General features: G+C 45.4%; 1 protein-coding gene across 3 annotated transcripts in view; it reads left to right on the top strand.

Annotated features, from left to right (window-relative positions):
• LOC105468810 (GRB2 associated binding protein 2) overlaps positions 1-14,799 on the top strand; it is a 220,856-nt gene that overhangs the window by 4,389 nt on the left and 201,668 nt on the right. Inside the window, exon 1 of one of the 3 annotated variants that reach the window (XM_011719197.2) lies at positions 5,853-6,008. The exons of the other annotated variants lie outside the window; for them this stretch is intronic. Within the exon in view, the coding sequence (XP_011717499.2) occupies positions 5,931-6,008 (78 nt within the window). The 5' untranslated portion in view covers positions 5,853-5,930. Of the gene's footprint in view, positions 1-5,852; positions 6,009-14,799 lie in introns of those variants that run through there. 3 annotated transcript variants of the gene reach the window in all.

Below are 14,799 nucleotides of genomic sequence, written 5' to 3'. Positions count from 1 at the left end.
CACTTGATAGCTTAAAACTGGCCATGGCTGGCAGAGTATTTATGCCACAACAGTTGGTATATACTGTAAATCAAGGCACCCACCAACACCACCAGGGAGCCAATTTAAAAATATTTGCCAGCACATCACTGGCTGTATTGTCGGACAGTCATCTTGAGTAATTCTGGTAGAATTACATAGTTAGATGAGATGAAATCCTGAGGCCTCTAGGTCTCCAACAAAACAAAGACTAGCAAGCCTGCACAGTTACTATGCAATTCATCAGGTGCAGAAGGAAATGACATTTCTGGTCATCTGTTGAATAAAGTCACTTTGAATTCAGGGGACATGGTTTTCTCCAGTTTCACTAGTGTTGCATCTGGTACAAGGGGTTGAGTGCTAAGCCCCTGCAGGATTGTCACAGTGAAGCCAGATAACAGAGTAACCACAAAGAGATTTAATTCTGTAATCCCACAAAGGAGGACGTCTAAAGAGTGTACAACAGTGTCAGAGTTTGGAAACCAAGGGTTGACAAAGTTGGCTCTCTGGAATCTGGGGGTAGCAGTTAAAAGGTTAAAGGAGTCATTGTTTTTTGAAACTATCCAAGAGTTACAGCCATCTTTTTTTTTTTTTTTTTTTTTTTTTTAAGGATTCGGGGAATCTTATTTTCTTACATGTTTCTGGAATTTTTCATTTTTAAAAAAATGTATTTTTAAGTTCCAGGGTACATGTGCAGGATGTGCAGGTTTGTTATATACGTAAATGTGTGCTATGGTGGTGTGCTGCACCTATCAACCCATGATCGAGGTATGAAGCTCAGCAAGCATTAGCTATTTTTCCTAATGCTCTCCCTCCCTCTCCCAACCCCCCCCCAACCACCCCACACAGGTCCCAGTGTGTGTTTCTGTCCCTGTGTCCTTGTGTTCTCATTGTTCAGCTCCCACTTACAAGTGAGAACATGCAGTGTTTGGTTTTCTGTTCCTGTGTTAGTTTGATGAGGATAATGCCTTCCAGCTCCATCCATGTCCCTGCAAAGGACATGATCTCGTTCCTTTTTATGGCAAGTTACAACCATTTTTAAAAGTGGAACTGCACAGGATTACCTCAACCTACTATGTTCTTCCAGCTAGGCCGTCCCTGTGGGTTTAAACACAATGTAAAGAAAGTGGATGTTAAGTGTTCTTACCACAAAAATGATAACTATATTAGGTAATACATTTGTTAGTTAGCTAGATTTAACTATCACACCGAGTATTTTATGTATTTGTATTTATATTTCAAAACATCATGTTGTACACAATAAATACATACGATGTTACCTGACAATTTTTATTAAAAAAAACTACTCCAGCTGCTTACAGGTACCTTCACAAATACTATTCTCTGGATCAGAGAGCTCTAGATATTCCAATGGTCTACAGCCCCCACCTGTCATCCTTTAAGGGTTGTTTCCTTCGTTCTCACAATGAACATTTAATGAGTATCTATTCTATGCTGGTACCATGCTGGGAAGCTCTGGGAATACAAAAATGAGGAAGGGCCAGATGTGGTAGCTCATGCCTGTAATCCCAGCACTTTGGGACACCAAGGCAGGAAGATCACTTGAGCCCAGGAGTTCGAGACCACCCTGGGCAACATAGCAAGACATTTTCTCTAAAATAATAATAATAAAAAATAAGTGAGAAAAACACATTCATGTCTTCAAGGAACTCACAGTTCCTTGACAAGGAAATACTTGGAGTACAGTGTGATAATCCAGTTTATATAGGTGCAGTGTGGATATCAAGAAAAGAGTGAACAACTTTGCTGGGGAATGGGGACAGTCAGTTTTAGGGAAAGAGGTCTTGATGTATGTTCAAGATCGAATTCAAGGTAGGAGTTCTCTCTGCAGAGCAAATAAAAGGAGCCAGCACGCAGAGTGTGGTTTGGAAGACTACAGCACTTTCTCAAGGATCTTGACAGTCTTTGTTCTTAGTAGATTATGACGACTGATTTACCAGTGTCAGCAGCAAAGTCCTGGGAGCCGAACTGCCACAGAGCCATTACCACTGATTCTGGTTATTTTCAAAGGAGAAACTGGGAAAATGGGATTGCTTAAACTTTTCTCTAAGAAAGTTTTTTTTTTCTTTTCTTTTCTTTCTTTTTTTTTTTTTGAGATGGAGTCTCACTCTTGTCACCCAGGCTGGGGTGCAATGGTGCAATCTCAGCTCATTGCAACCTCCATCTCCCAGGTTCCAGCAATTCTGCCTCAGCCTTCCAAGCAGCTGGGATTACAGGTGTGTGCCACCACACCCCGCTAATTTTTGTATTTTTAATAGAGCTGGGGTTTCGCTATGTTGGCCAGGGTGGTCTCAAACTCCTGACCTCAAGTGATTCACTGGCCTCAGTGTCCCAAAGTGTTGGGATTGCAGGCGTGAGCCACTACGCCTGGCCAGAAGTTTATTTTCAAAATGTCTCCCACTGGGTATAGTGTCAAGTAACTCTCAGACTATTAGCCACAGACAGGGAGGAAACCCAATTAGGTCTTTAACCCCACCCCAATCCCACTTCTAGATCTCATCCTCAACCAGATGCCCAGAGTTGACTTGAGTAAGTTAGAGTAATTTGACACAGGGAATCATGTGGGCCTCAAGTAACTAGGGGTTAAAGAAGCACACACCTTAATATGCCTGAGAGATGAGTGTCCTGAAAGACACCAGCTGAGGTGGCTCAGCTGGTCACACTGACCTTGGTAAGCAGCACTCAGTTCTGAAATTAACCTGTCAACTAAATTGAAGGGGAGAAAAAGCAGAAGGGCTAGCACACAAACATCCATCCCCACCCCCAGTCCAATCACTGACGTCAGGCCTGGCGTGGGTGGTATTAATCACACCAGCTTGGTGTGCAGTTGAGGACAGCTCTCCTTCCAGCCCTTCAACCCGTTTCTGGGAGCATTCCACCAGCCACGCACCTGCCACTGGCCACAAACCCTCAACTCCCAGACACGCACAGATGCAGTGATGGACGTTGCTGACAACACTCAAAGCCACAGTGCACCCTTTAGAACCCCAGGCTTTGTGGGGAGTGACAGTAGCTAGGAGCGGGGACCAAAGTGGTACCCATGCTCTCCCAGTGTGCATTTCTCTAATCTCTGCAGTGCTCCCTCCTCATAAGATAGTCATTTCCTGAGAATTTAATGAGAATATAAGATTAATGACCCAAAGCACTCTTGGAGCCGGCCATTAATTCCCCCAGGAAATACCAGTGGTCTTTAAACAAAATTGCCTAAATTATGGGCTAGTGATGCATGTCCGCTCAGGGCTTGGGGGTGGGGGGATTGTCACCCCAACTGGTTCCGATAGATGGCGCCTATCTTCATGTAAATCATTCAAATGATTTGTTTTCCATTTTTTTCCCAGCAAAAACCAGGGAGCATTTAAGCAGACACACACAGCAGGGAGTGGAGAGGACTTAGTAAAGGCCCAGACAGGAACCTTCTGTCCAAGGGCTGTTTCCAGGCCTGGCACGCCTCTCAGGCTCAAAAGACTGAGCCACTCCAGGGTGCAGCCAGGGACTTCAGCAGCAGTCTTGCTTCCTATGCAGTCCAAGATAGGCACTGGCAGCAAGAGGAATGCAGGATGGGAGTCCAGCTGAAGAGCACAGAGAAAAAGCCCCTTTCGGCCGAGCGCGGTGGCTCACGCCTGTAATCCCAGAACTTTCGAAGGCCGAGGCGGGCGGATCACGAAGTCAGGAGATCGAGACCATCCTGGCTAACATGGTGAAACCCCATCTCTACTAAAAAAAAAAAAAAAAATACAAAACATTAGCTGGGCGTGGTGGCGGGCGCCTATAGTCCTAGGGAGGCTGAGGCAGGAGAATGGCTTGAACCCGAGAAGCAGAGCTGGCAGTGAGCCAAGATCACGCCACTGCACTCTAGCCTGCCTTTAACCTTTGGGGAAAGATGTTCAGAGAACCCTTCCCAAAGCTGATACGTGGTGACTATTGTATTCACATTTCAAGGTCCCTCCTGCCATTGGCCAAACAAGAAACATCAAACTTTTCCATTTCTACATGAAATTGTAAATAACACCATCTTTTCCTAAACAAACAAAATAAGACCTTAAAGAATTTCTGGCAGAGTATTACCTAACCCCCAACTAACTCTTGCTAAACAGCCTTCCAGTCTGTGTATTGAATCATATAACTATCAAAGGATATGTAAAAGACTACTCTTCTGGGGGAAGATAGGGCATACGTCTGCCTGACTTGCATCACAAACCTCAGCTGCAGCCAAACCATGCAGATTTCTTCGACTCTGCAATCCCTGGGACTTGGCACCATGACTCAGATGTGAATGAAGTCAGGATGGGTTTATTTTGGTGGGGAGTCACCGCCTCCTGATTGATTTGGCAGACGTTAAGTATTGTATGTCTTACAGGGATTTAAGGTACTTAAAGCCAGAAGTTAAAATGGCCATCATTCTGGTGGTGGCCCTTCATATGTGACTTAAGGATCCCCAAATTGGAAGGTTAAGGGAGCTGTGGTCCCAGCCTAACAGTTCTGGCTTTACTTCCCATCCAGCAGCACAGTGGATATTGAAGAAAGTCAGTGAAATGTTAGATCCAGGAGACTGACTGCTAAAACTCCTAGGGTATCTAGAAGAGCTAAGTACGTGATAGCGGATTCGCTTTTCCAAACTGAGGAGGGTGAACTTCCCCCAACCCAATCAAGATCTGTTGGACCAAATGATGTCCAACTGCTTGAAACATCTCAGCTGCACAGAGACAGAAATGAACAAAACAGCTTTAGTCTAAGGTTGTGTGGGGCAGTGCAAGATGCTGCTTCTCCAATTCATCTGTCCACACAGCACGGTTCCCCATTGAATAAACAGGATACTATCCACTTATCAGAGAAGTTAGGGAGGACCTGCCTTTTAATGCTGCTTGGAGAGACACTGTCAATGAGCGGGGACGTTGGGGAATTTGGACCCCAATTTCTTGTTCTTCTACACTTGACCTTGCCTTCCAATTCACTATGAACTATATTTACTAGGTTTGCTTCTTCCATTCTACAAATCATGCGAGTTTTCTATACTAAACTGTTTTCCTAGAGGCAATGTAGGAGGGACTCAGCTGGACTTTGTTTCCAGGCAATGAGAGGCTCCCAGGTTGATCCCATTAAGGCAATGCCCTCATTTTGAATAGAGGATGACTGGGACCCCTCCTCCCCCACACACCTGAATTGGAAACTTGGCTAGGCTTTGTACAAGCCCTTGCCCTTAGGCAGTCCATAAAATGGGAACAATACTGAAGACAATCCTGTAAGCCAAGAGTGCAAAGGCTCCGGCGCCTAGTAGGTCCGTCTCCTCCTCCCGCCGAGGGGCGCCAGAGTTAAGGAACTTCTTACTGGGAAGGGGTCCCTCCTTTCAGCAGGAACCTGACCCGCAGAATGGATCGGAAACGCGAGCAACCCTCGGATCCCTTCCCCGTCGACGCTCGGTGAAAAATCGATCGACGACCGAGGACGCGCAGTCCCTTCTCCGCCCGCCCGCCAGCGCCAGGGGCGCGGCCGCCTCCCCGGCCTCCGCGCCCGCGGCTTGAGGCCTCAGGAGAAAGCGAGATTCCGGGGCTCGCCGGCGGCGGTGGCTTTCTGTGTCCTGGCGGATCCCCAGCCCCGCGTCCGCGTGCGCGGCGGCCTCGGGGGCGCGGCGGGAGCGGGCGTGGCGAGCGCGCCGGCCTTCCCGCTGCAACTGCCCCCGCGGCGGCCCGGCGGAGAGTGCGGATTGCGCGCGCTCGGGGCGGGGGAGCGGGCGCGCGCGAGGCCGCCGGGCGCGCGCCGCGCCGCCTAGTCCCCGCCGGGCCGCCTGCCCCGCCCCTGGCCTCCCGCGAGCTGCGCACCGCCGGCCGCTGCCCTAGCTGCCCGAGCCCGCGCCCTAGTCCGCGCGACCCAGCGGCGGGCTCCAGGCCGGCAGCATGAGCGGCGGCGGCGGCGACGTGGTGTGCACCGGCTGGCTGAGGAAATCGCCTCCCGAGAAGAAGTTGAGGCGCTATGTGAGTGCGGGCGCGGCCGCCGAGGGGCGGGCAGGCGGGCGGGGGGCGCTCCGGGGCCTGCGGAGGGGCGGGGGGCTCCCGGAGGGGCGGCAGGCTGGGGAGCTCGGGCCAGGAGCCGCGGGGGCCGGGGGCGAGGAGCGGCCAGGGTCGTGTGGAGTACCTGCACACCTGTCACAGGTGCGCCGCCGAGGGGCGGGGCGGGGCGGGCGGCAGGTTGAGGCTGCGGCTCCTGCTCCGCCAGGCGGGCGCGGCGTCGGCGCCTCCCCAGGCGGTCTGCCCGTAAACTAAATATAGTGTCGAAGTTTGTATTGATGGCTTCTGGAGACCGAGAGTTGACTCTCGGGGCTGGGGCTCCGCGGCGGCCCCTAGCAGCTTCAGCTCACAGGTCCGGGAGAGGGCGGGAAAGGGGGGCGTAGGCTGTGGGCCCGCGCGGACGGCCCCACAAAGGGCGAGCGCCTCACGCCCTCTCCTTCCCTTTCTCCGCCCGCCCCTCCCGGCCGCCGGCCTCACTCCGTCCGCGGCTGCATCACCGGCAGCGTCAGCGGCATGTGCAGCCCTTGTATTAAGTGACTCATTTGTTTGTCCCCCTTCTCTCCCTTTATTCCGTTCGTCTCTCACAGGCGCCTCCCCCGACCCCGGTGTGACACTGCAGTTTGGTCCCCGTAGCTGGCCCGGGTTTGGGACCTGGCAGCTCCCGGTTGTCTGGGGTCGGGAGAGATCGAGGCTCTCGGCGCCCAGGTGTTGCCAACCCACAGTGTTTACTGACATCGCTGGAACAGCCTCTTCCCTCTAGGTGGGGAACTGGCAGTTTGGGGGAGGTGGAACGGCGTGGCGCTGAGCCGTGGAGTTCTGGCTTTTTTTTTAATTTTATTTTTTAACCCCTCTCCCCAGAGGATGCCTTGCCTGGTGAGGTCAAAGTACAAGATGGTACCAGTTACTGAGATTTTGCCGAAATGGTCCTGGGGTAGTCGCGGGAGTTTGGAAGTGGGGGTAAGGTGGCTGGAAGGTTTCAAGGTCTCTCATCTGCTCCCTCTCCTTTTCCCATGAAATGCCCTTGTTTAACGGGCTGTGGTGCCGGACTCCGGGATCACTCCCACAGCCTGGAAGGGAGCCGTTGCCTCCAGCTGCAGTGCATCAAGGGAGCTCGGAATAGACCCTGCCCTCTGTCAGCTGCACCAGTGGCTGTCCATGGGGGGAGAAGCAGAAGCCTACCAGAATTTCCTGTCTTGGCTCCCCAGATCAGAATCAAGGGACTTCTGGCCTCTGGACTGAGGAAGTGACATTCTGTTTTTCAAAGGAAGTGTTGTTGTTGCGGAGTGCAAGTGTGTGTGTCAATGAAATCAGGCTCTTACGTAGATGTTTGCTAGGAAAAAAAAAATTCTGATTTAGCACATGACTTTTGAAAGTGGACGTGGATTTATAGGAGGGATGAAGCAGTAAATTGTTCATCTCAGTTTGAAAGCTCATTTTTAGGAGTGTCTATGTAGCCAAAGTATAATTATTAAGAAATACACTTTTTTCCTCTTCAGGCTTGTATCAGTTCGTTAGGAAGGTTGAATACTTTAATTAGGATTAAGGAGCAGTGATTTACTATTAACAATTTAATAAATATTTTTAAAACTTTGTCCCAAAGAGCTTCCAAAAATTATCTTTACAAATAGATTTCCATACAAGCTAGTGGAATAGAGTGTCCACAGTAAAAAAAAAGAAAAAGTGACCCTTAGTTTTCAAATTTGAACACTACACTAAACCTTGAAACTTGTTTTTGAAACAATTTGCAAACAGTATGACATTGTATCTCCATTTGACTTACCGCTCCTTGAACGCTCACCCAGACTCTCTTTATGACCCATTTCTTGGGTGTTTTTGTTCCCAAACAACTTTAGTTCAAAAAAACCAGGTTTGGAGGCATTTGGGTCAAGCACCTTTTTCACTCATTTGAACGAATCTAGAATCGTGTGATGGCCTTAGCCTCTCTTTCCCATCTTCCATGCACCTTCAGCCCATCAGGTGTCAGACCTTAACAGCTTTCAGTAACAGCTTTTCTTAGGCCAGGATGTGATGTGTTCACTTACATGACTGGAAGCCTCTGCCCTTTCGAAAGTTCAGTTTTCCCCCCAGTTGAAACTGCTGATCTGTGTAACCTTAAGCTTCCGGGGAACAGTATTCTTTTACGTCTACTGTTTTTGGGGGTATTAAGAATTTTTGCATCCTGTTGTAAGTTAAAACTCTGCTAGTTTGCTTATTTCAGTAGAGGCCCGAGTTCATCAGAACCAAACTTGGAAAGTATTTCCCAGCCTAATGGCTGTATATTTACCCCAAAGTAGCTGCTGCTTCTGGTATACATCATAGTCATGTTATATTGTACTGAGAAATCCTCTTTATAAGAATGCCTCAAGCGTATGAGATAAGGGGAAAAAGTAGTTGATGAACTAGGTTATAACTATTTAAAACGATTTTTTAAAAAACTGATTTAATTCAAAGGCTGGGCGCAGTGGTTTATGCCTGTAATCCCAGCACTTTGGGAGGCTGAGGCCGGCAGATCACTGGAGGTCAGAAATTTGAGACCAGCCTGGCCAAAACCCCGTCTCTACCATAAATACAAAAATTAGCTGGGCGTTGTGGAGGGCACCTGTAGTCCCAGTTACTCAGGAGGCTGAGACATGAGAATTGCGTGAGCCTGGGAGGCTGAGGTTGCAGCGAGCTGAGGTTGCAGCGAGCCGAGATTGCACCACTGCACTCCAGCCTGGGTGAGAGAATGAGACTCCATTTCAAAGAAAAACAAAAAACTTATTTAATTCAGAAAGACAAGGAGGTGCAGAGGGGGGAAACAGAAGAAGCAAAGGCAAATGTTTGAGCAATTAGTTTTCAGGGATTTTTTCATCAGCCTTTTCTAGTTAATTATAAGTATAAAAGATCTATCTGCTATTTGCTGAGTGCCCTGGAGAAATTACAAAAAATGACTTTGGAAAATGCTGACTATTGCCCCTAGGGCATCCTGATACGGTTGCAGTGGGAGGTTGGCAGGAGTAACAACCCTCCCATCGTGCCTCAGTGTATTTGTGTGTGTATGCGTGTGCATGCAAATGCATATACACGTACATGTATATAAATCTTAAACAGAATTTTCTTGAGGAAAAACATTTTATTAATATGACCTACACTGCATTGTAGTTTTCAATTTCACTGGGTTAAAAGATTTAGGGAATAAAATTGGCAGACTGCCCCCTAGTGGCTAACTTGAAAGTTGTGCACAAATTTTAATGAACAACTGCATTAAGGTAACAGTAATTGTTTATTTCCATTGTATTTATTAAATATACTTATTAAATCTATGTCCTAGGTACTTCATCAGGTGCTTGGAATAAAAATTCAGTAAATAAAAAGAAAGAACATTAATCCAGCCTTTCAGTCTTAGCAATGGCTTTGCCTTCTCCTTCACAAAGAAAATTGAAATGATGAGGGAGTAGTTATCTGTACGTACCATGAATGGCCACACTTTCAAATTTACCTATATCTGCCTAGTTCCTTTCTTTCTTGTTTCTTTTTTTTTTTTGACAGAGGTTCGCTCTTGTTGCCTAGGCTGGAGTGCAACGGCACAGTCTGGGCTCACTGCAACCTCTGCCTCCTGGGTTTAAGCGGTTCTTCTGCCTCAACCTTCCAAGTAGCTGGGATTATAGGCATGCGCCACCACGCCTGGCTAATTTTGTATTTTTAGTAGAGATGAGGCTTGACCACGTTGGTCAGGCTAGTCTTGAACTCCTGACCTCCGGTGATCCGCCCACCTCAGCCTCCTGAAGTGCTGGGATTACAGACATGAGCCACCACGCCCAGCCTGTGTAGTTCCTTTGTGGTTTCCTTAGAGTGGATGAAGTGCGTCTTCTATCTGAGCTAATCTTGCTACTTATACTTTGAATCATATCTTCTCCTCCCTACTCAAATAATTCTTATCCTGTAACACATCTTCAATTTCTTTCCCTCTCTGTACTCTCTCCTTTTCTTCAGGGTAAACTTGGTGGTGGTTTATGCAGTCTTCCTTTCTCCCACCTTCTTCTCAGTCTGCTGCAGTGGAAACCTACTTTGTTATTTACCAGAGCTATTCTCACAAAGGCAGCAGCGATACCCAGGTCACTAAATTCAGAGGATGATTTTTTACTCCTCATTTTAATTAATCTCTTCACTGCTTGGTCATAGTTGACCACTCTTTTTTAAAACACCTTCCTCTTGTCTTGGCTGACACTATAAATGCCTGTTTTTTCTCCTTTTCTGGCTACTCTGTATCTCCTTTGCTAGACTGACCCCTTTATCCAGTCCTTAAAGGTTGAAGCTCCTGGCCAGGTGTGCTGAGAGGCTGAGGCGGGCAGATCACGAGGTCAGGAGATCGAGACCATCCTGGCTAACACGGTGAAACCCCGTCTCTACTAAAAAAAAAAATACAAAAAATTAGCCAGTCATGGTAGCAGGTACCTGTAGTCCCAGCTACTTGGGAGGCCGAGGCAGGAGAATGGCATGAACCTGGGAGGCGGAGCTTGCGGTGAACAGAGATTGCGCCACTGCACTCCAGCCTGGGTGACAGAGCTAGACTCCGTCTCAAAAACAAAAAAACAAAACAAAACAAAAAAACGGTTGAAGCTCCTTTATAGTTTTAATGGCTTTGTGATTTCTGCCCTTTGGCAACCTTGTCCATTCTACTGGCTTCAGTTATCATTTGCATGGTGGTCATCAAGTTAAATTTCCATCTCAGAGTTGTGTTCTGAACTTCAGACTTACATATCCAAGTGTTAACTGGGCATCTCTATTTGAATGTTTCCCAGTCAACACAAACCACTTCCAAAACTAAACTCTTCTTTGTTCATCTCTTGACTCCACATCTGCTCAGTAAACAGTGCCACTAAGCACCCACTTGTTCAAATGAGAAACTTGGGAATCATCTTTGACTCCCTGTCACCCACTATCCCACATCTAATCTGTCACCAAAACCTGTTAGTGGTATCATCTAAATATCTTTTGTTTATGCGCTTCTTCATCCCCACTGCCATGACTTTTAGGATTAATTATTTTAGTAGCCATCTGTTGAGCACTTACTTTGTACCAGGCACTATACTTAGACCATTGATCTTTTAATGTAGTAATTTAGTGTATAATAATGGAAGCGACTTGCCCAAAGTCATCTAGCTTTGTCCTAAAGCCTGGGCTTTTAAAAAAAATTAAACATTTCATTTTGAGGTAATTCTATATGCACATCTAGTTGTAAGAACTAGTAAAGATTTATGCAACCATTATCCAGTTTTCCTTAATGGCAACATCTTTCAAAACTATACTCCAATATCACAATCAGTATATTGACAATGATACAGTCAAGATACAGTACACTTCCATTACGATAGTAGTTTGTATGTTGCCCTTCTATAATCATATTCACTACCATCCCACCTCTACCACATCCTTAATCTATGACAACCACTAATCTGTTCTCCGATGTTTCGTGTGTGTTATTTAAATGGATTCATGCAGTACTTAAGATTTTGAACTTTTTTTTATTCAGCATAATTCTCTGGAGATTCATCCTCATTTCATGTATCAACAGTTACTGTTTTTTATTGCTAGGTAGTGTTTCATGGTATGGATGTACCACAGTCTGTTTATTTAACCATTCACCCATTAGTTCTCATTTACATTTCCCTTGTGGTTAATGATGCTGAACATCTTTTCATATGATTATTTGCCATCTATATATCCTCTTTGGTCAAATGTCTTCAAGTATTTTCAGTATTTTCTATATAGGTTTTTTTTTTTTTTTTTTTTTTTTTTGAGACAGAGTTTTGCTCTTGTTGCCCAGGCTGGAGTGCAATGGCATGATCTTGGCTCCCCGGGTTCAAGTGATTCTCTTTTTTGTTGTTATTTCTTTTTTGAGTTGGATTCTCGCTCTATCGCCAGGCTGGAGTGCAGTGGCACAATGTTGGCTCACTGTAACCTCCGCTTCCCAGGTTCAAGTGATTCTCCTGCCTCAGCCTCCTGAGTAGCTGGGATTACAGGCGTGCGCCACCACGACCAGCTCATTTTTGTATTTTTAGTAGAGACAGGGTTTCAGGATGTTGACCAGGATGGTCTCAATCTCTTGACCTCGTGATCCGCCCGCCTTGGCCTCCCAAAGTGCTGGCGTAACAGGCGTGAGCCACTGTGCCTGACTTTCCTGGTTTTCTTTTTTCCTACACATTTTATAGGTTTTGTTTTTCCTTTAAGTCCATGATCCACTGTGAGTTAATTTTCATGTAAGATGTGAGACTTAGATTGAGGTTCTTTTATTGTTGTCATTGTTGTTGACAAAGCCATTCTTCTTCCCTTTTTCGTCTTTTCAGTTGTACATATTTGTGTGGGTCTGTTTCTGGTCTCTCTTTTGGTCCATTTTTCCATGTGTCTATCCCTCTGCAAGTACCACATAATCTTGCCAACTATAGCTATATTGTAAGTCTTGAAATCTGGTAGCCTGATTCCTCTACTTTATTCTTATTTTTCAAAGTGTTTTAGCTATTCTATTTTCTTTACCTTTCAATACAAATTTTAGAATAATCTTGTTTATGCAAAAAAAAAGTCTTGCTGAGGTTTTGATAGGAAGTGCATTAAGCCTGTGTACCAATTTAGAAAGAAATTACAGCTTTACTATATTAAATCTTCTAGTCCATGAATTTATTTTACATTTATTTATATTGTCTTCCTTGATTTCTTTTTTTCTTTTCTTCTCCCCGCCCGCCCCCAACCCCCCACTCCCCACCCTGACAGAGTCTTGCTGTGTCACCTGGGCTGGCGACAGTAGCACAGTCATGGCTCACTGCAGCCTCAAATTCCTGGGCTCAGGGGATCCTACTGTCTCAGCCTCCCAAGTAATTGGGACGACAGCTGTCTACCACCGTACCTGGCTAATTTTTTTTATTATTTGTAGAGACAGGGTCTTCCTATGTTGCCCAGGCTGGTCTCAAACTCCTGAGCTTAAGCAGTCCTCCCGCCTTGGCTTCCCAAAGTGCTGGGATTATAGGTGTGAACCACCATGTCTAGCCTTCTGGAAGAGATGGTGTAGAACTGGTATAATTCTTTAAACCTTTGGTAGAATTCTCCAGATTAAACCATCTGGATCTGGAAATGTCTTTGTTAGGAATTTTTTACATTTTTAATGTAATTTCCTTAATAGATACAGGGTTATTCAAATTATCTACTTCATGTTGAGTTAATTATAGAAGTTTATGTTTTTCAAGAAATTGGTCCGTTTTGTCTAATTTGTCATATACATGTGAGTGGAGTTATAGTATCCTGTATTATGCTTTCAGTGTCTGCAGGGTCTGTAGTGGGTCTACTGCTTTATTTATTTTTTTAACTCTTATTCCTGCATACCAACATTGCTTCATTATTATTTTTTGTTTGTTTTTTGAGTCAGGTTGTCACTCTGTCACCCGGGCTGGAGTGCAATGGCACGATCTCAGCTCACTGCAACCTCCACCTCCCAGGTTCAAGCAATTATCCTGCCTCAGCCTCCCGAGCAGCCGGGATTGCAGGCATGTGCCACAATGCCCAGCTGATTTTTATATTTTTAGTAGAGACAGGGTTTCACCATATTGGCCAGGCTGGTCTCAAACCCCTGACCTTAAGTGATCTGCCCACTTTGGCCTCCCAAAGTGCTGCAATTACAGGCATGAGCCACTGTACCCAGCCTCTGATGTTTTTTATATAGGAGTTTAAATTATTCATTTGAGACTTTTCCTCTTAATGTATTCATTTAGTGCTATAAATTTCCCCCTCAGCACTGCTTTAGCTGTGTCCCACTAATATTGTTAAGTTGCATTTTCAATTTTTATTTGCTCAGTGTTTTTTTTTTTTTTTTTTTTTTTTTTTTTTACTTGAGACTTTCCTCTTTGACCGTGAATTATTTACAAGTACATTGTTTGGTTTCCAAATGTTTGGAGATTTTCCCATTATTTTTCTGTTTCTGACTTTTAGTTGGAGTTCATTGTAGGAGTAGAGTAAGTTCTGTTTGATTTCAATTATTTTTAACTTGTTAAGGTTTGTTTATGGCTGAAAATGTGGTCTATCTTGCTTTAGGTTCCATGGGTACTTTGAAAAGAATGTTTATTCTGCGATTATTGGGTAAAGTATTTTATAAATGTCAATTAGATATTTGATAGTGATACATTTAATTCTATATCCTTGCTGATTTTTCTATCCAGTTCTTCTGTCGATTGTTGAGAGATAGGGGTTGAAGTTTCCAACTATAATTGTGAATATTTCCATTTCCCATTTCAGTTCTGTCAGTTTTTATTTCACATATTTTATTTTTTGATTTTTTATTTTTTGGAGATGGAGTTCTGCTGTTGTTGCCCACGCTGGAGTGCAATAGCACGATCTTGGCTCTCCGCAACCTCTGCCTCCTGGGTGCAAGCAATTCTCCTGCTTCAGCCTCCCAAGTAGTTGGGATTACAGGCATGTGCCACCACACCCAGCTAATTTTGTATTTTTAATAGAGACAGAGTTTCTACATGTTAGTCAGGCTGGTCTCGAACTCCCGACCTCAGGTGATCCGCCTGCCTCAGCCTCCCAAAGTGCTGGGATTACAGGCTTGAGCCACTGTACCCAGCAGTGTTTCACATATTTTAGAGTCTCTGGTAATTTTTTTCGCTCTGTCTACTTGTTGTCTATTATTATAGCCTATATCTGATAATACAATTATTCCTGCTTTCCTTTTATTGATATTCACATGATACATCTTTTTCCATCCATTTACTTTCAACCTACCCATATCATT

This window comes from Macaca nemestrina, chromosome 12 (genome assembly GCF_043159975.1).
Source record: "Macaca nemestrina isolate mMacNem1 chromosome 12, mMacNem.hap1, whole genome shotgun sequence".
Classification (NCBI taxonomy): domain Eukaryota; kingdom Metazoa; phylum Chordata; class Mammalia; order Primates; family Cercopithecidae; genus Macaca; species Macaca nemestrina.
This window is presented reverse-complemented; position numbering and strand designations above follow the sequence as displayed.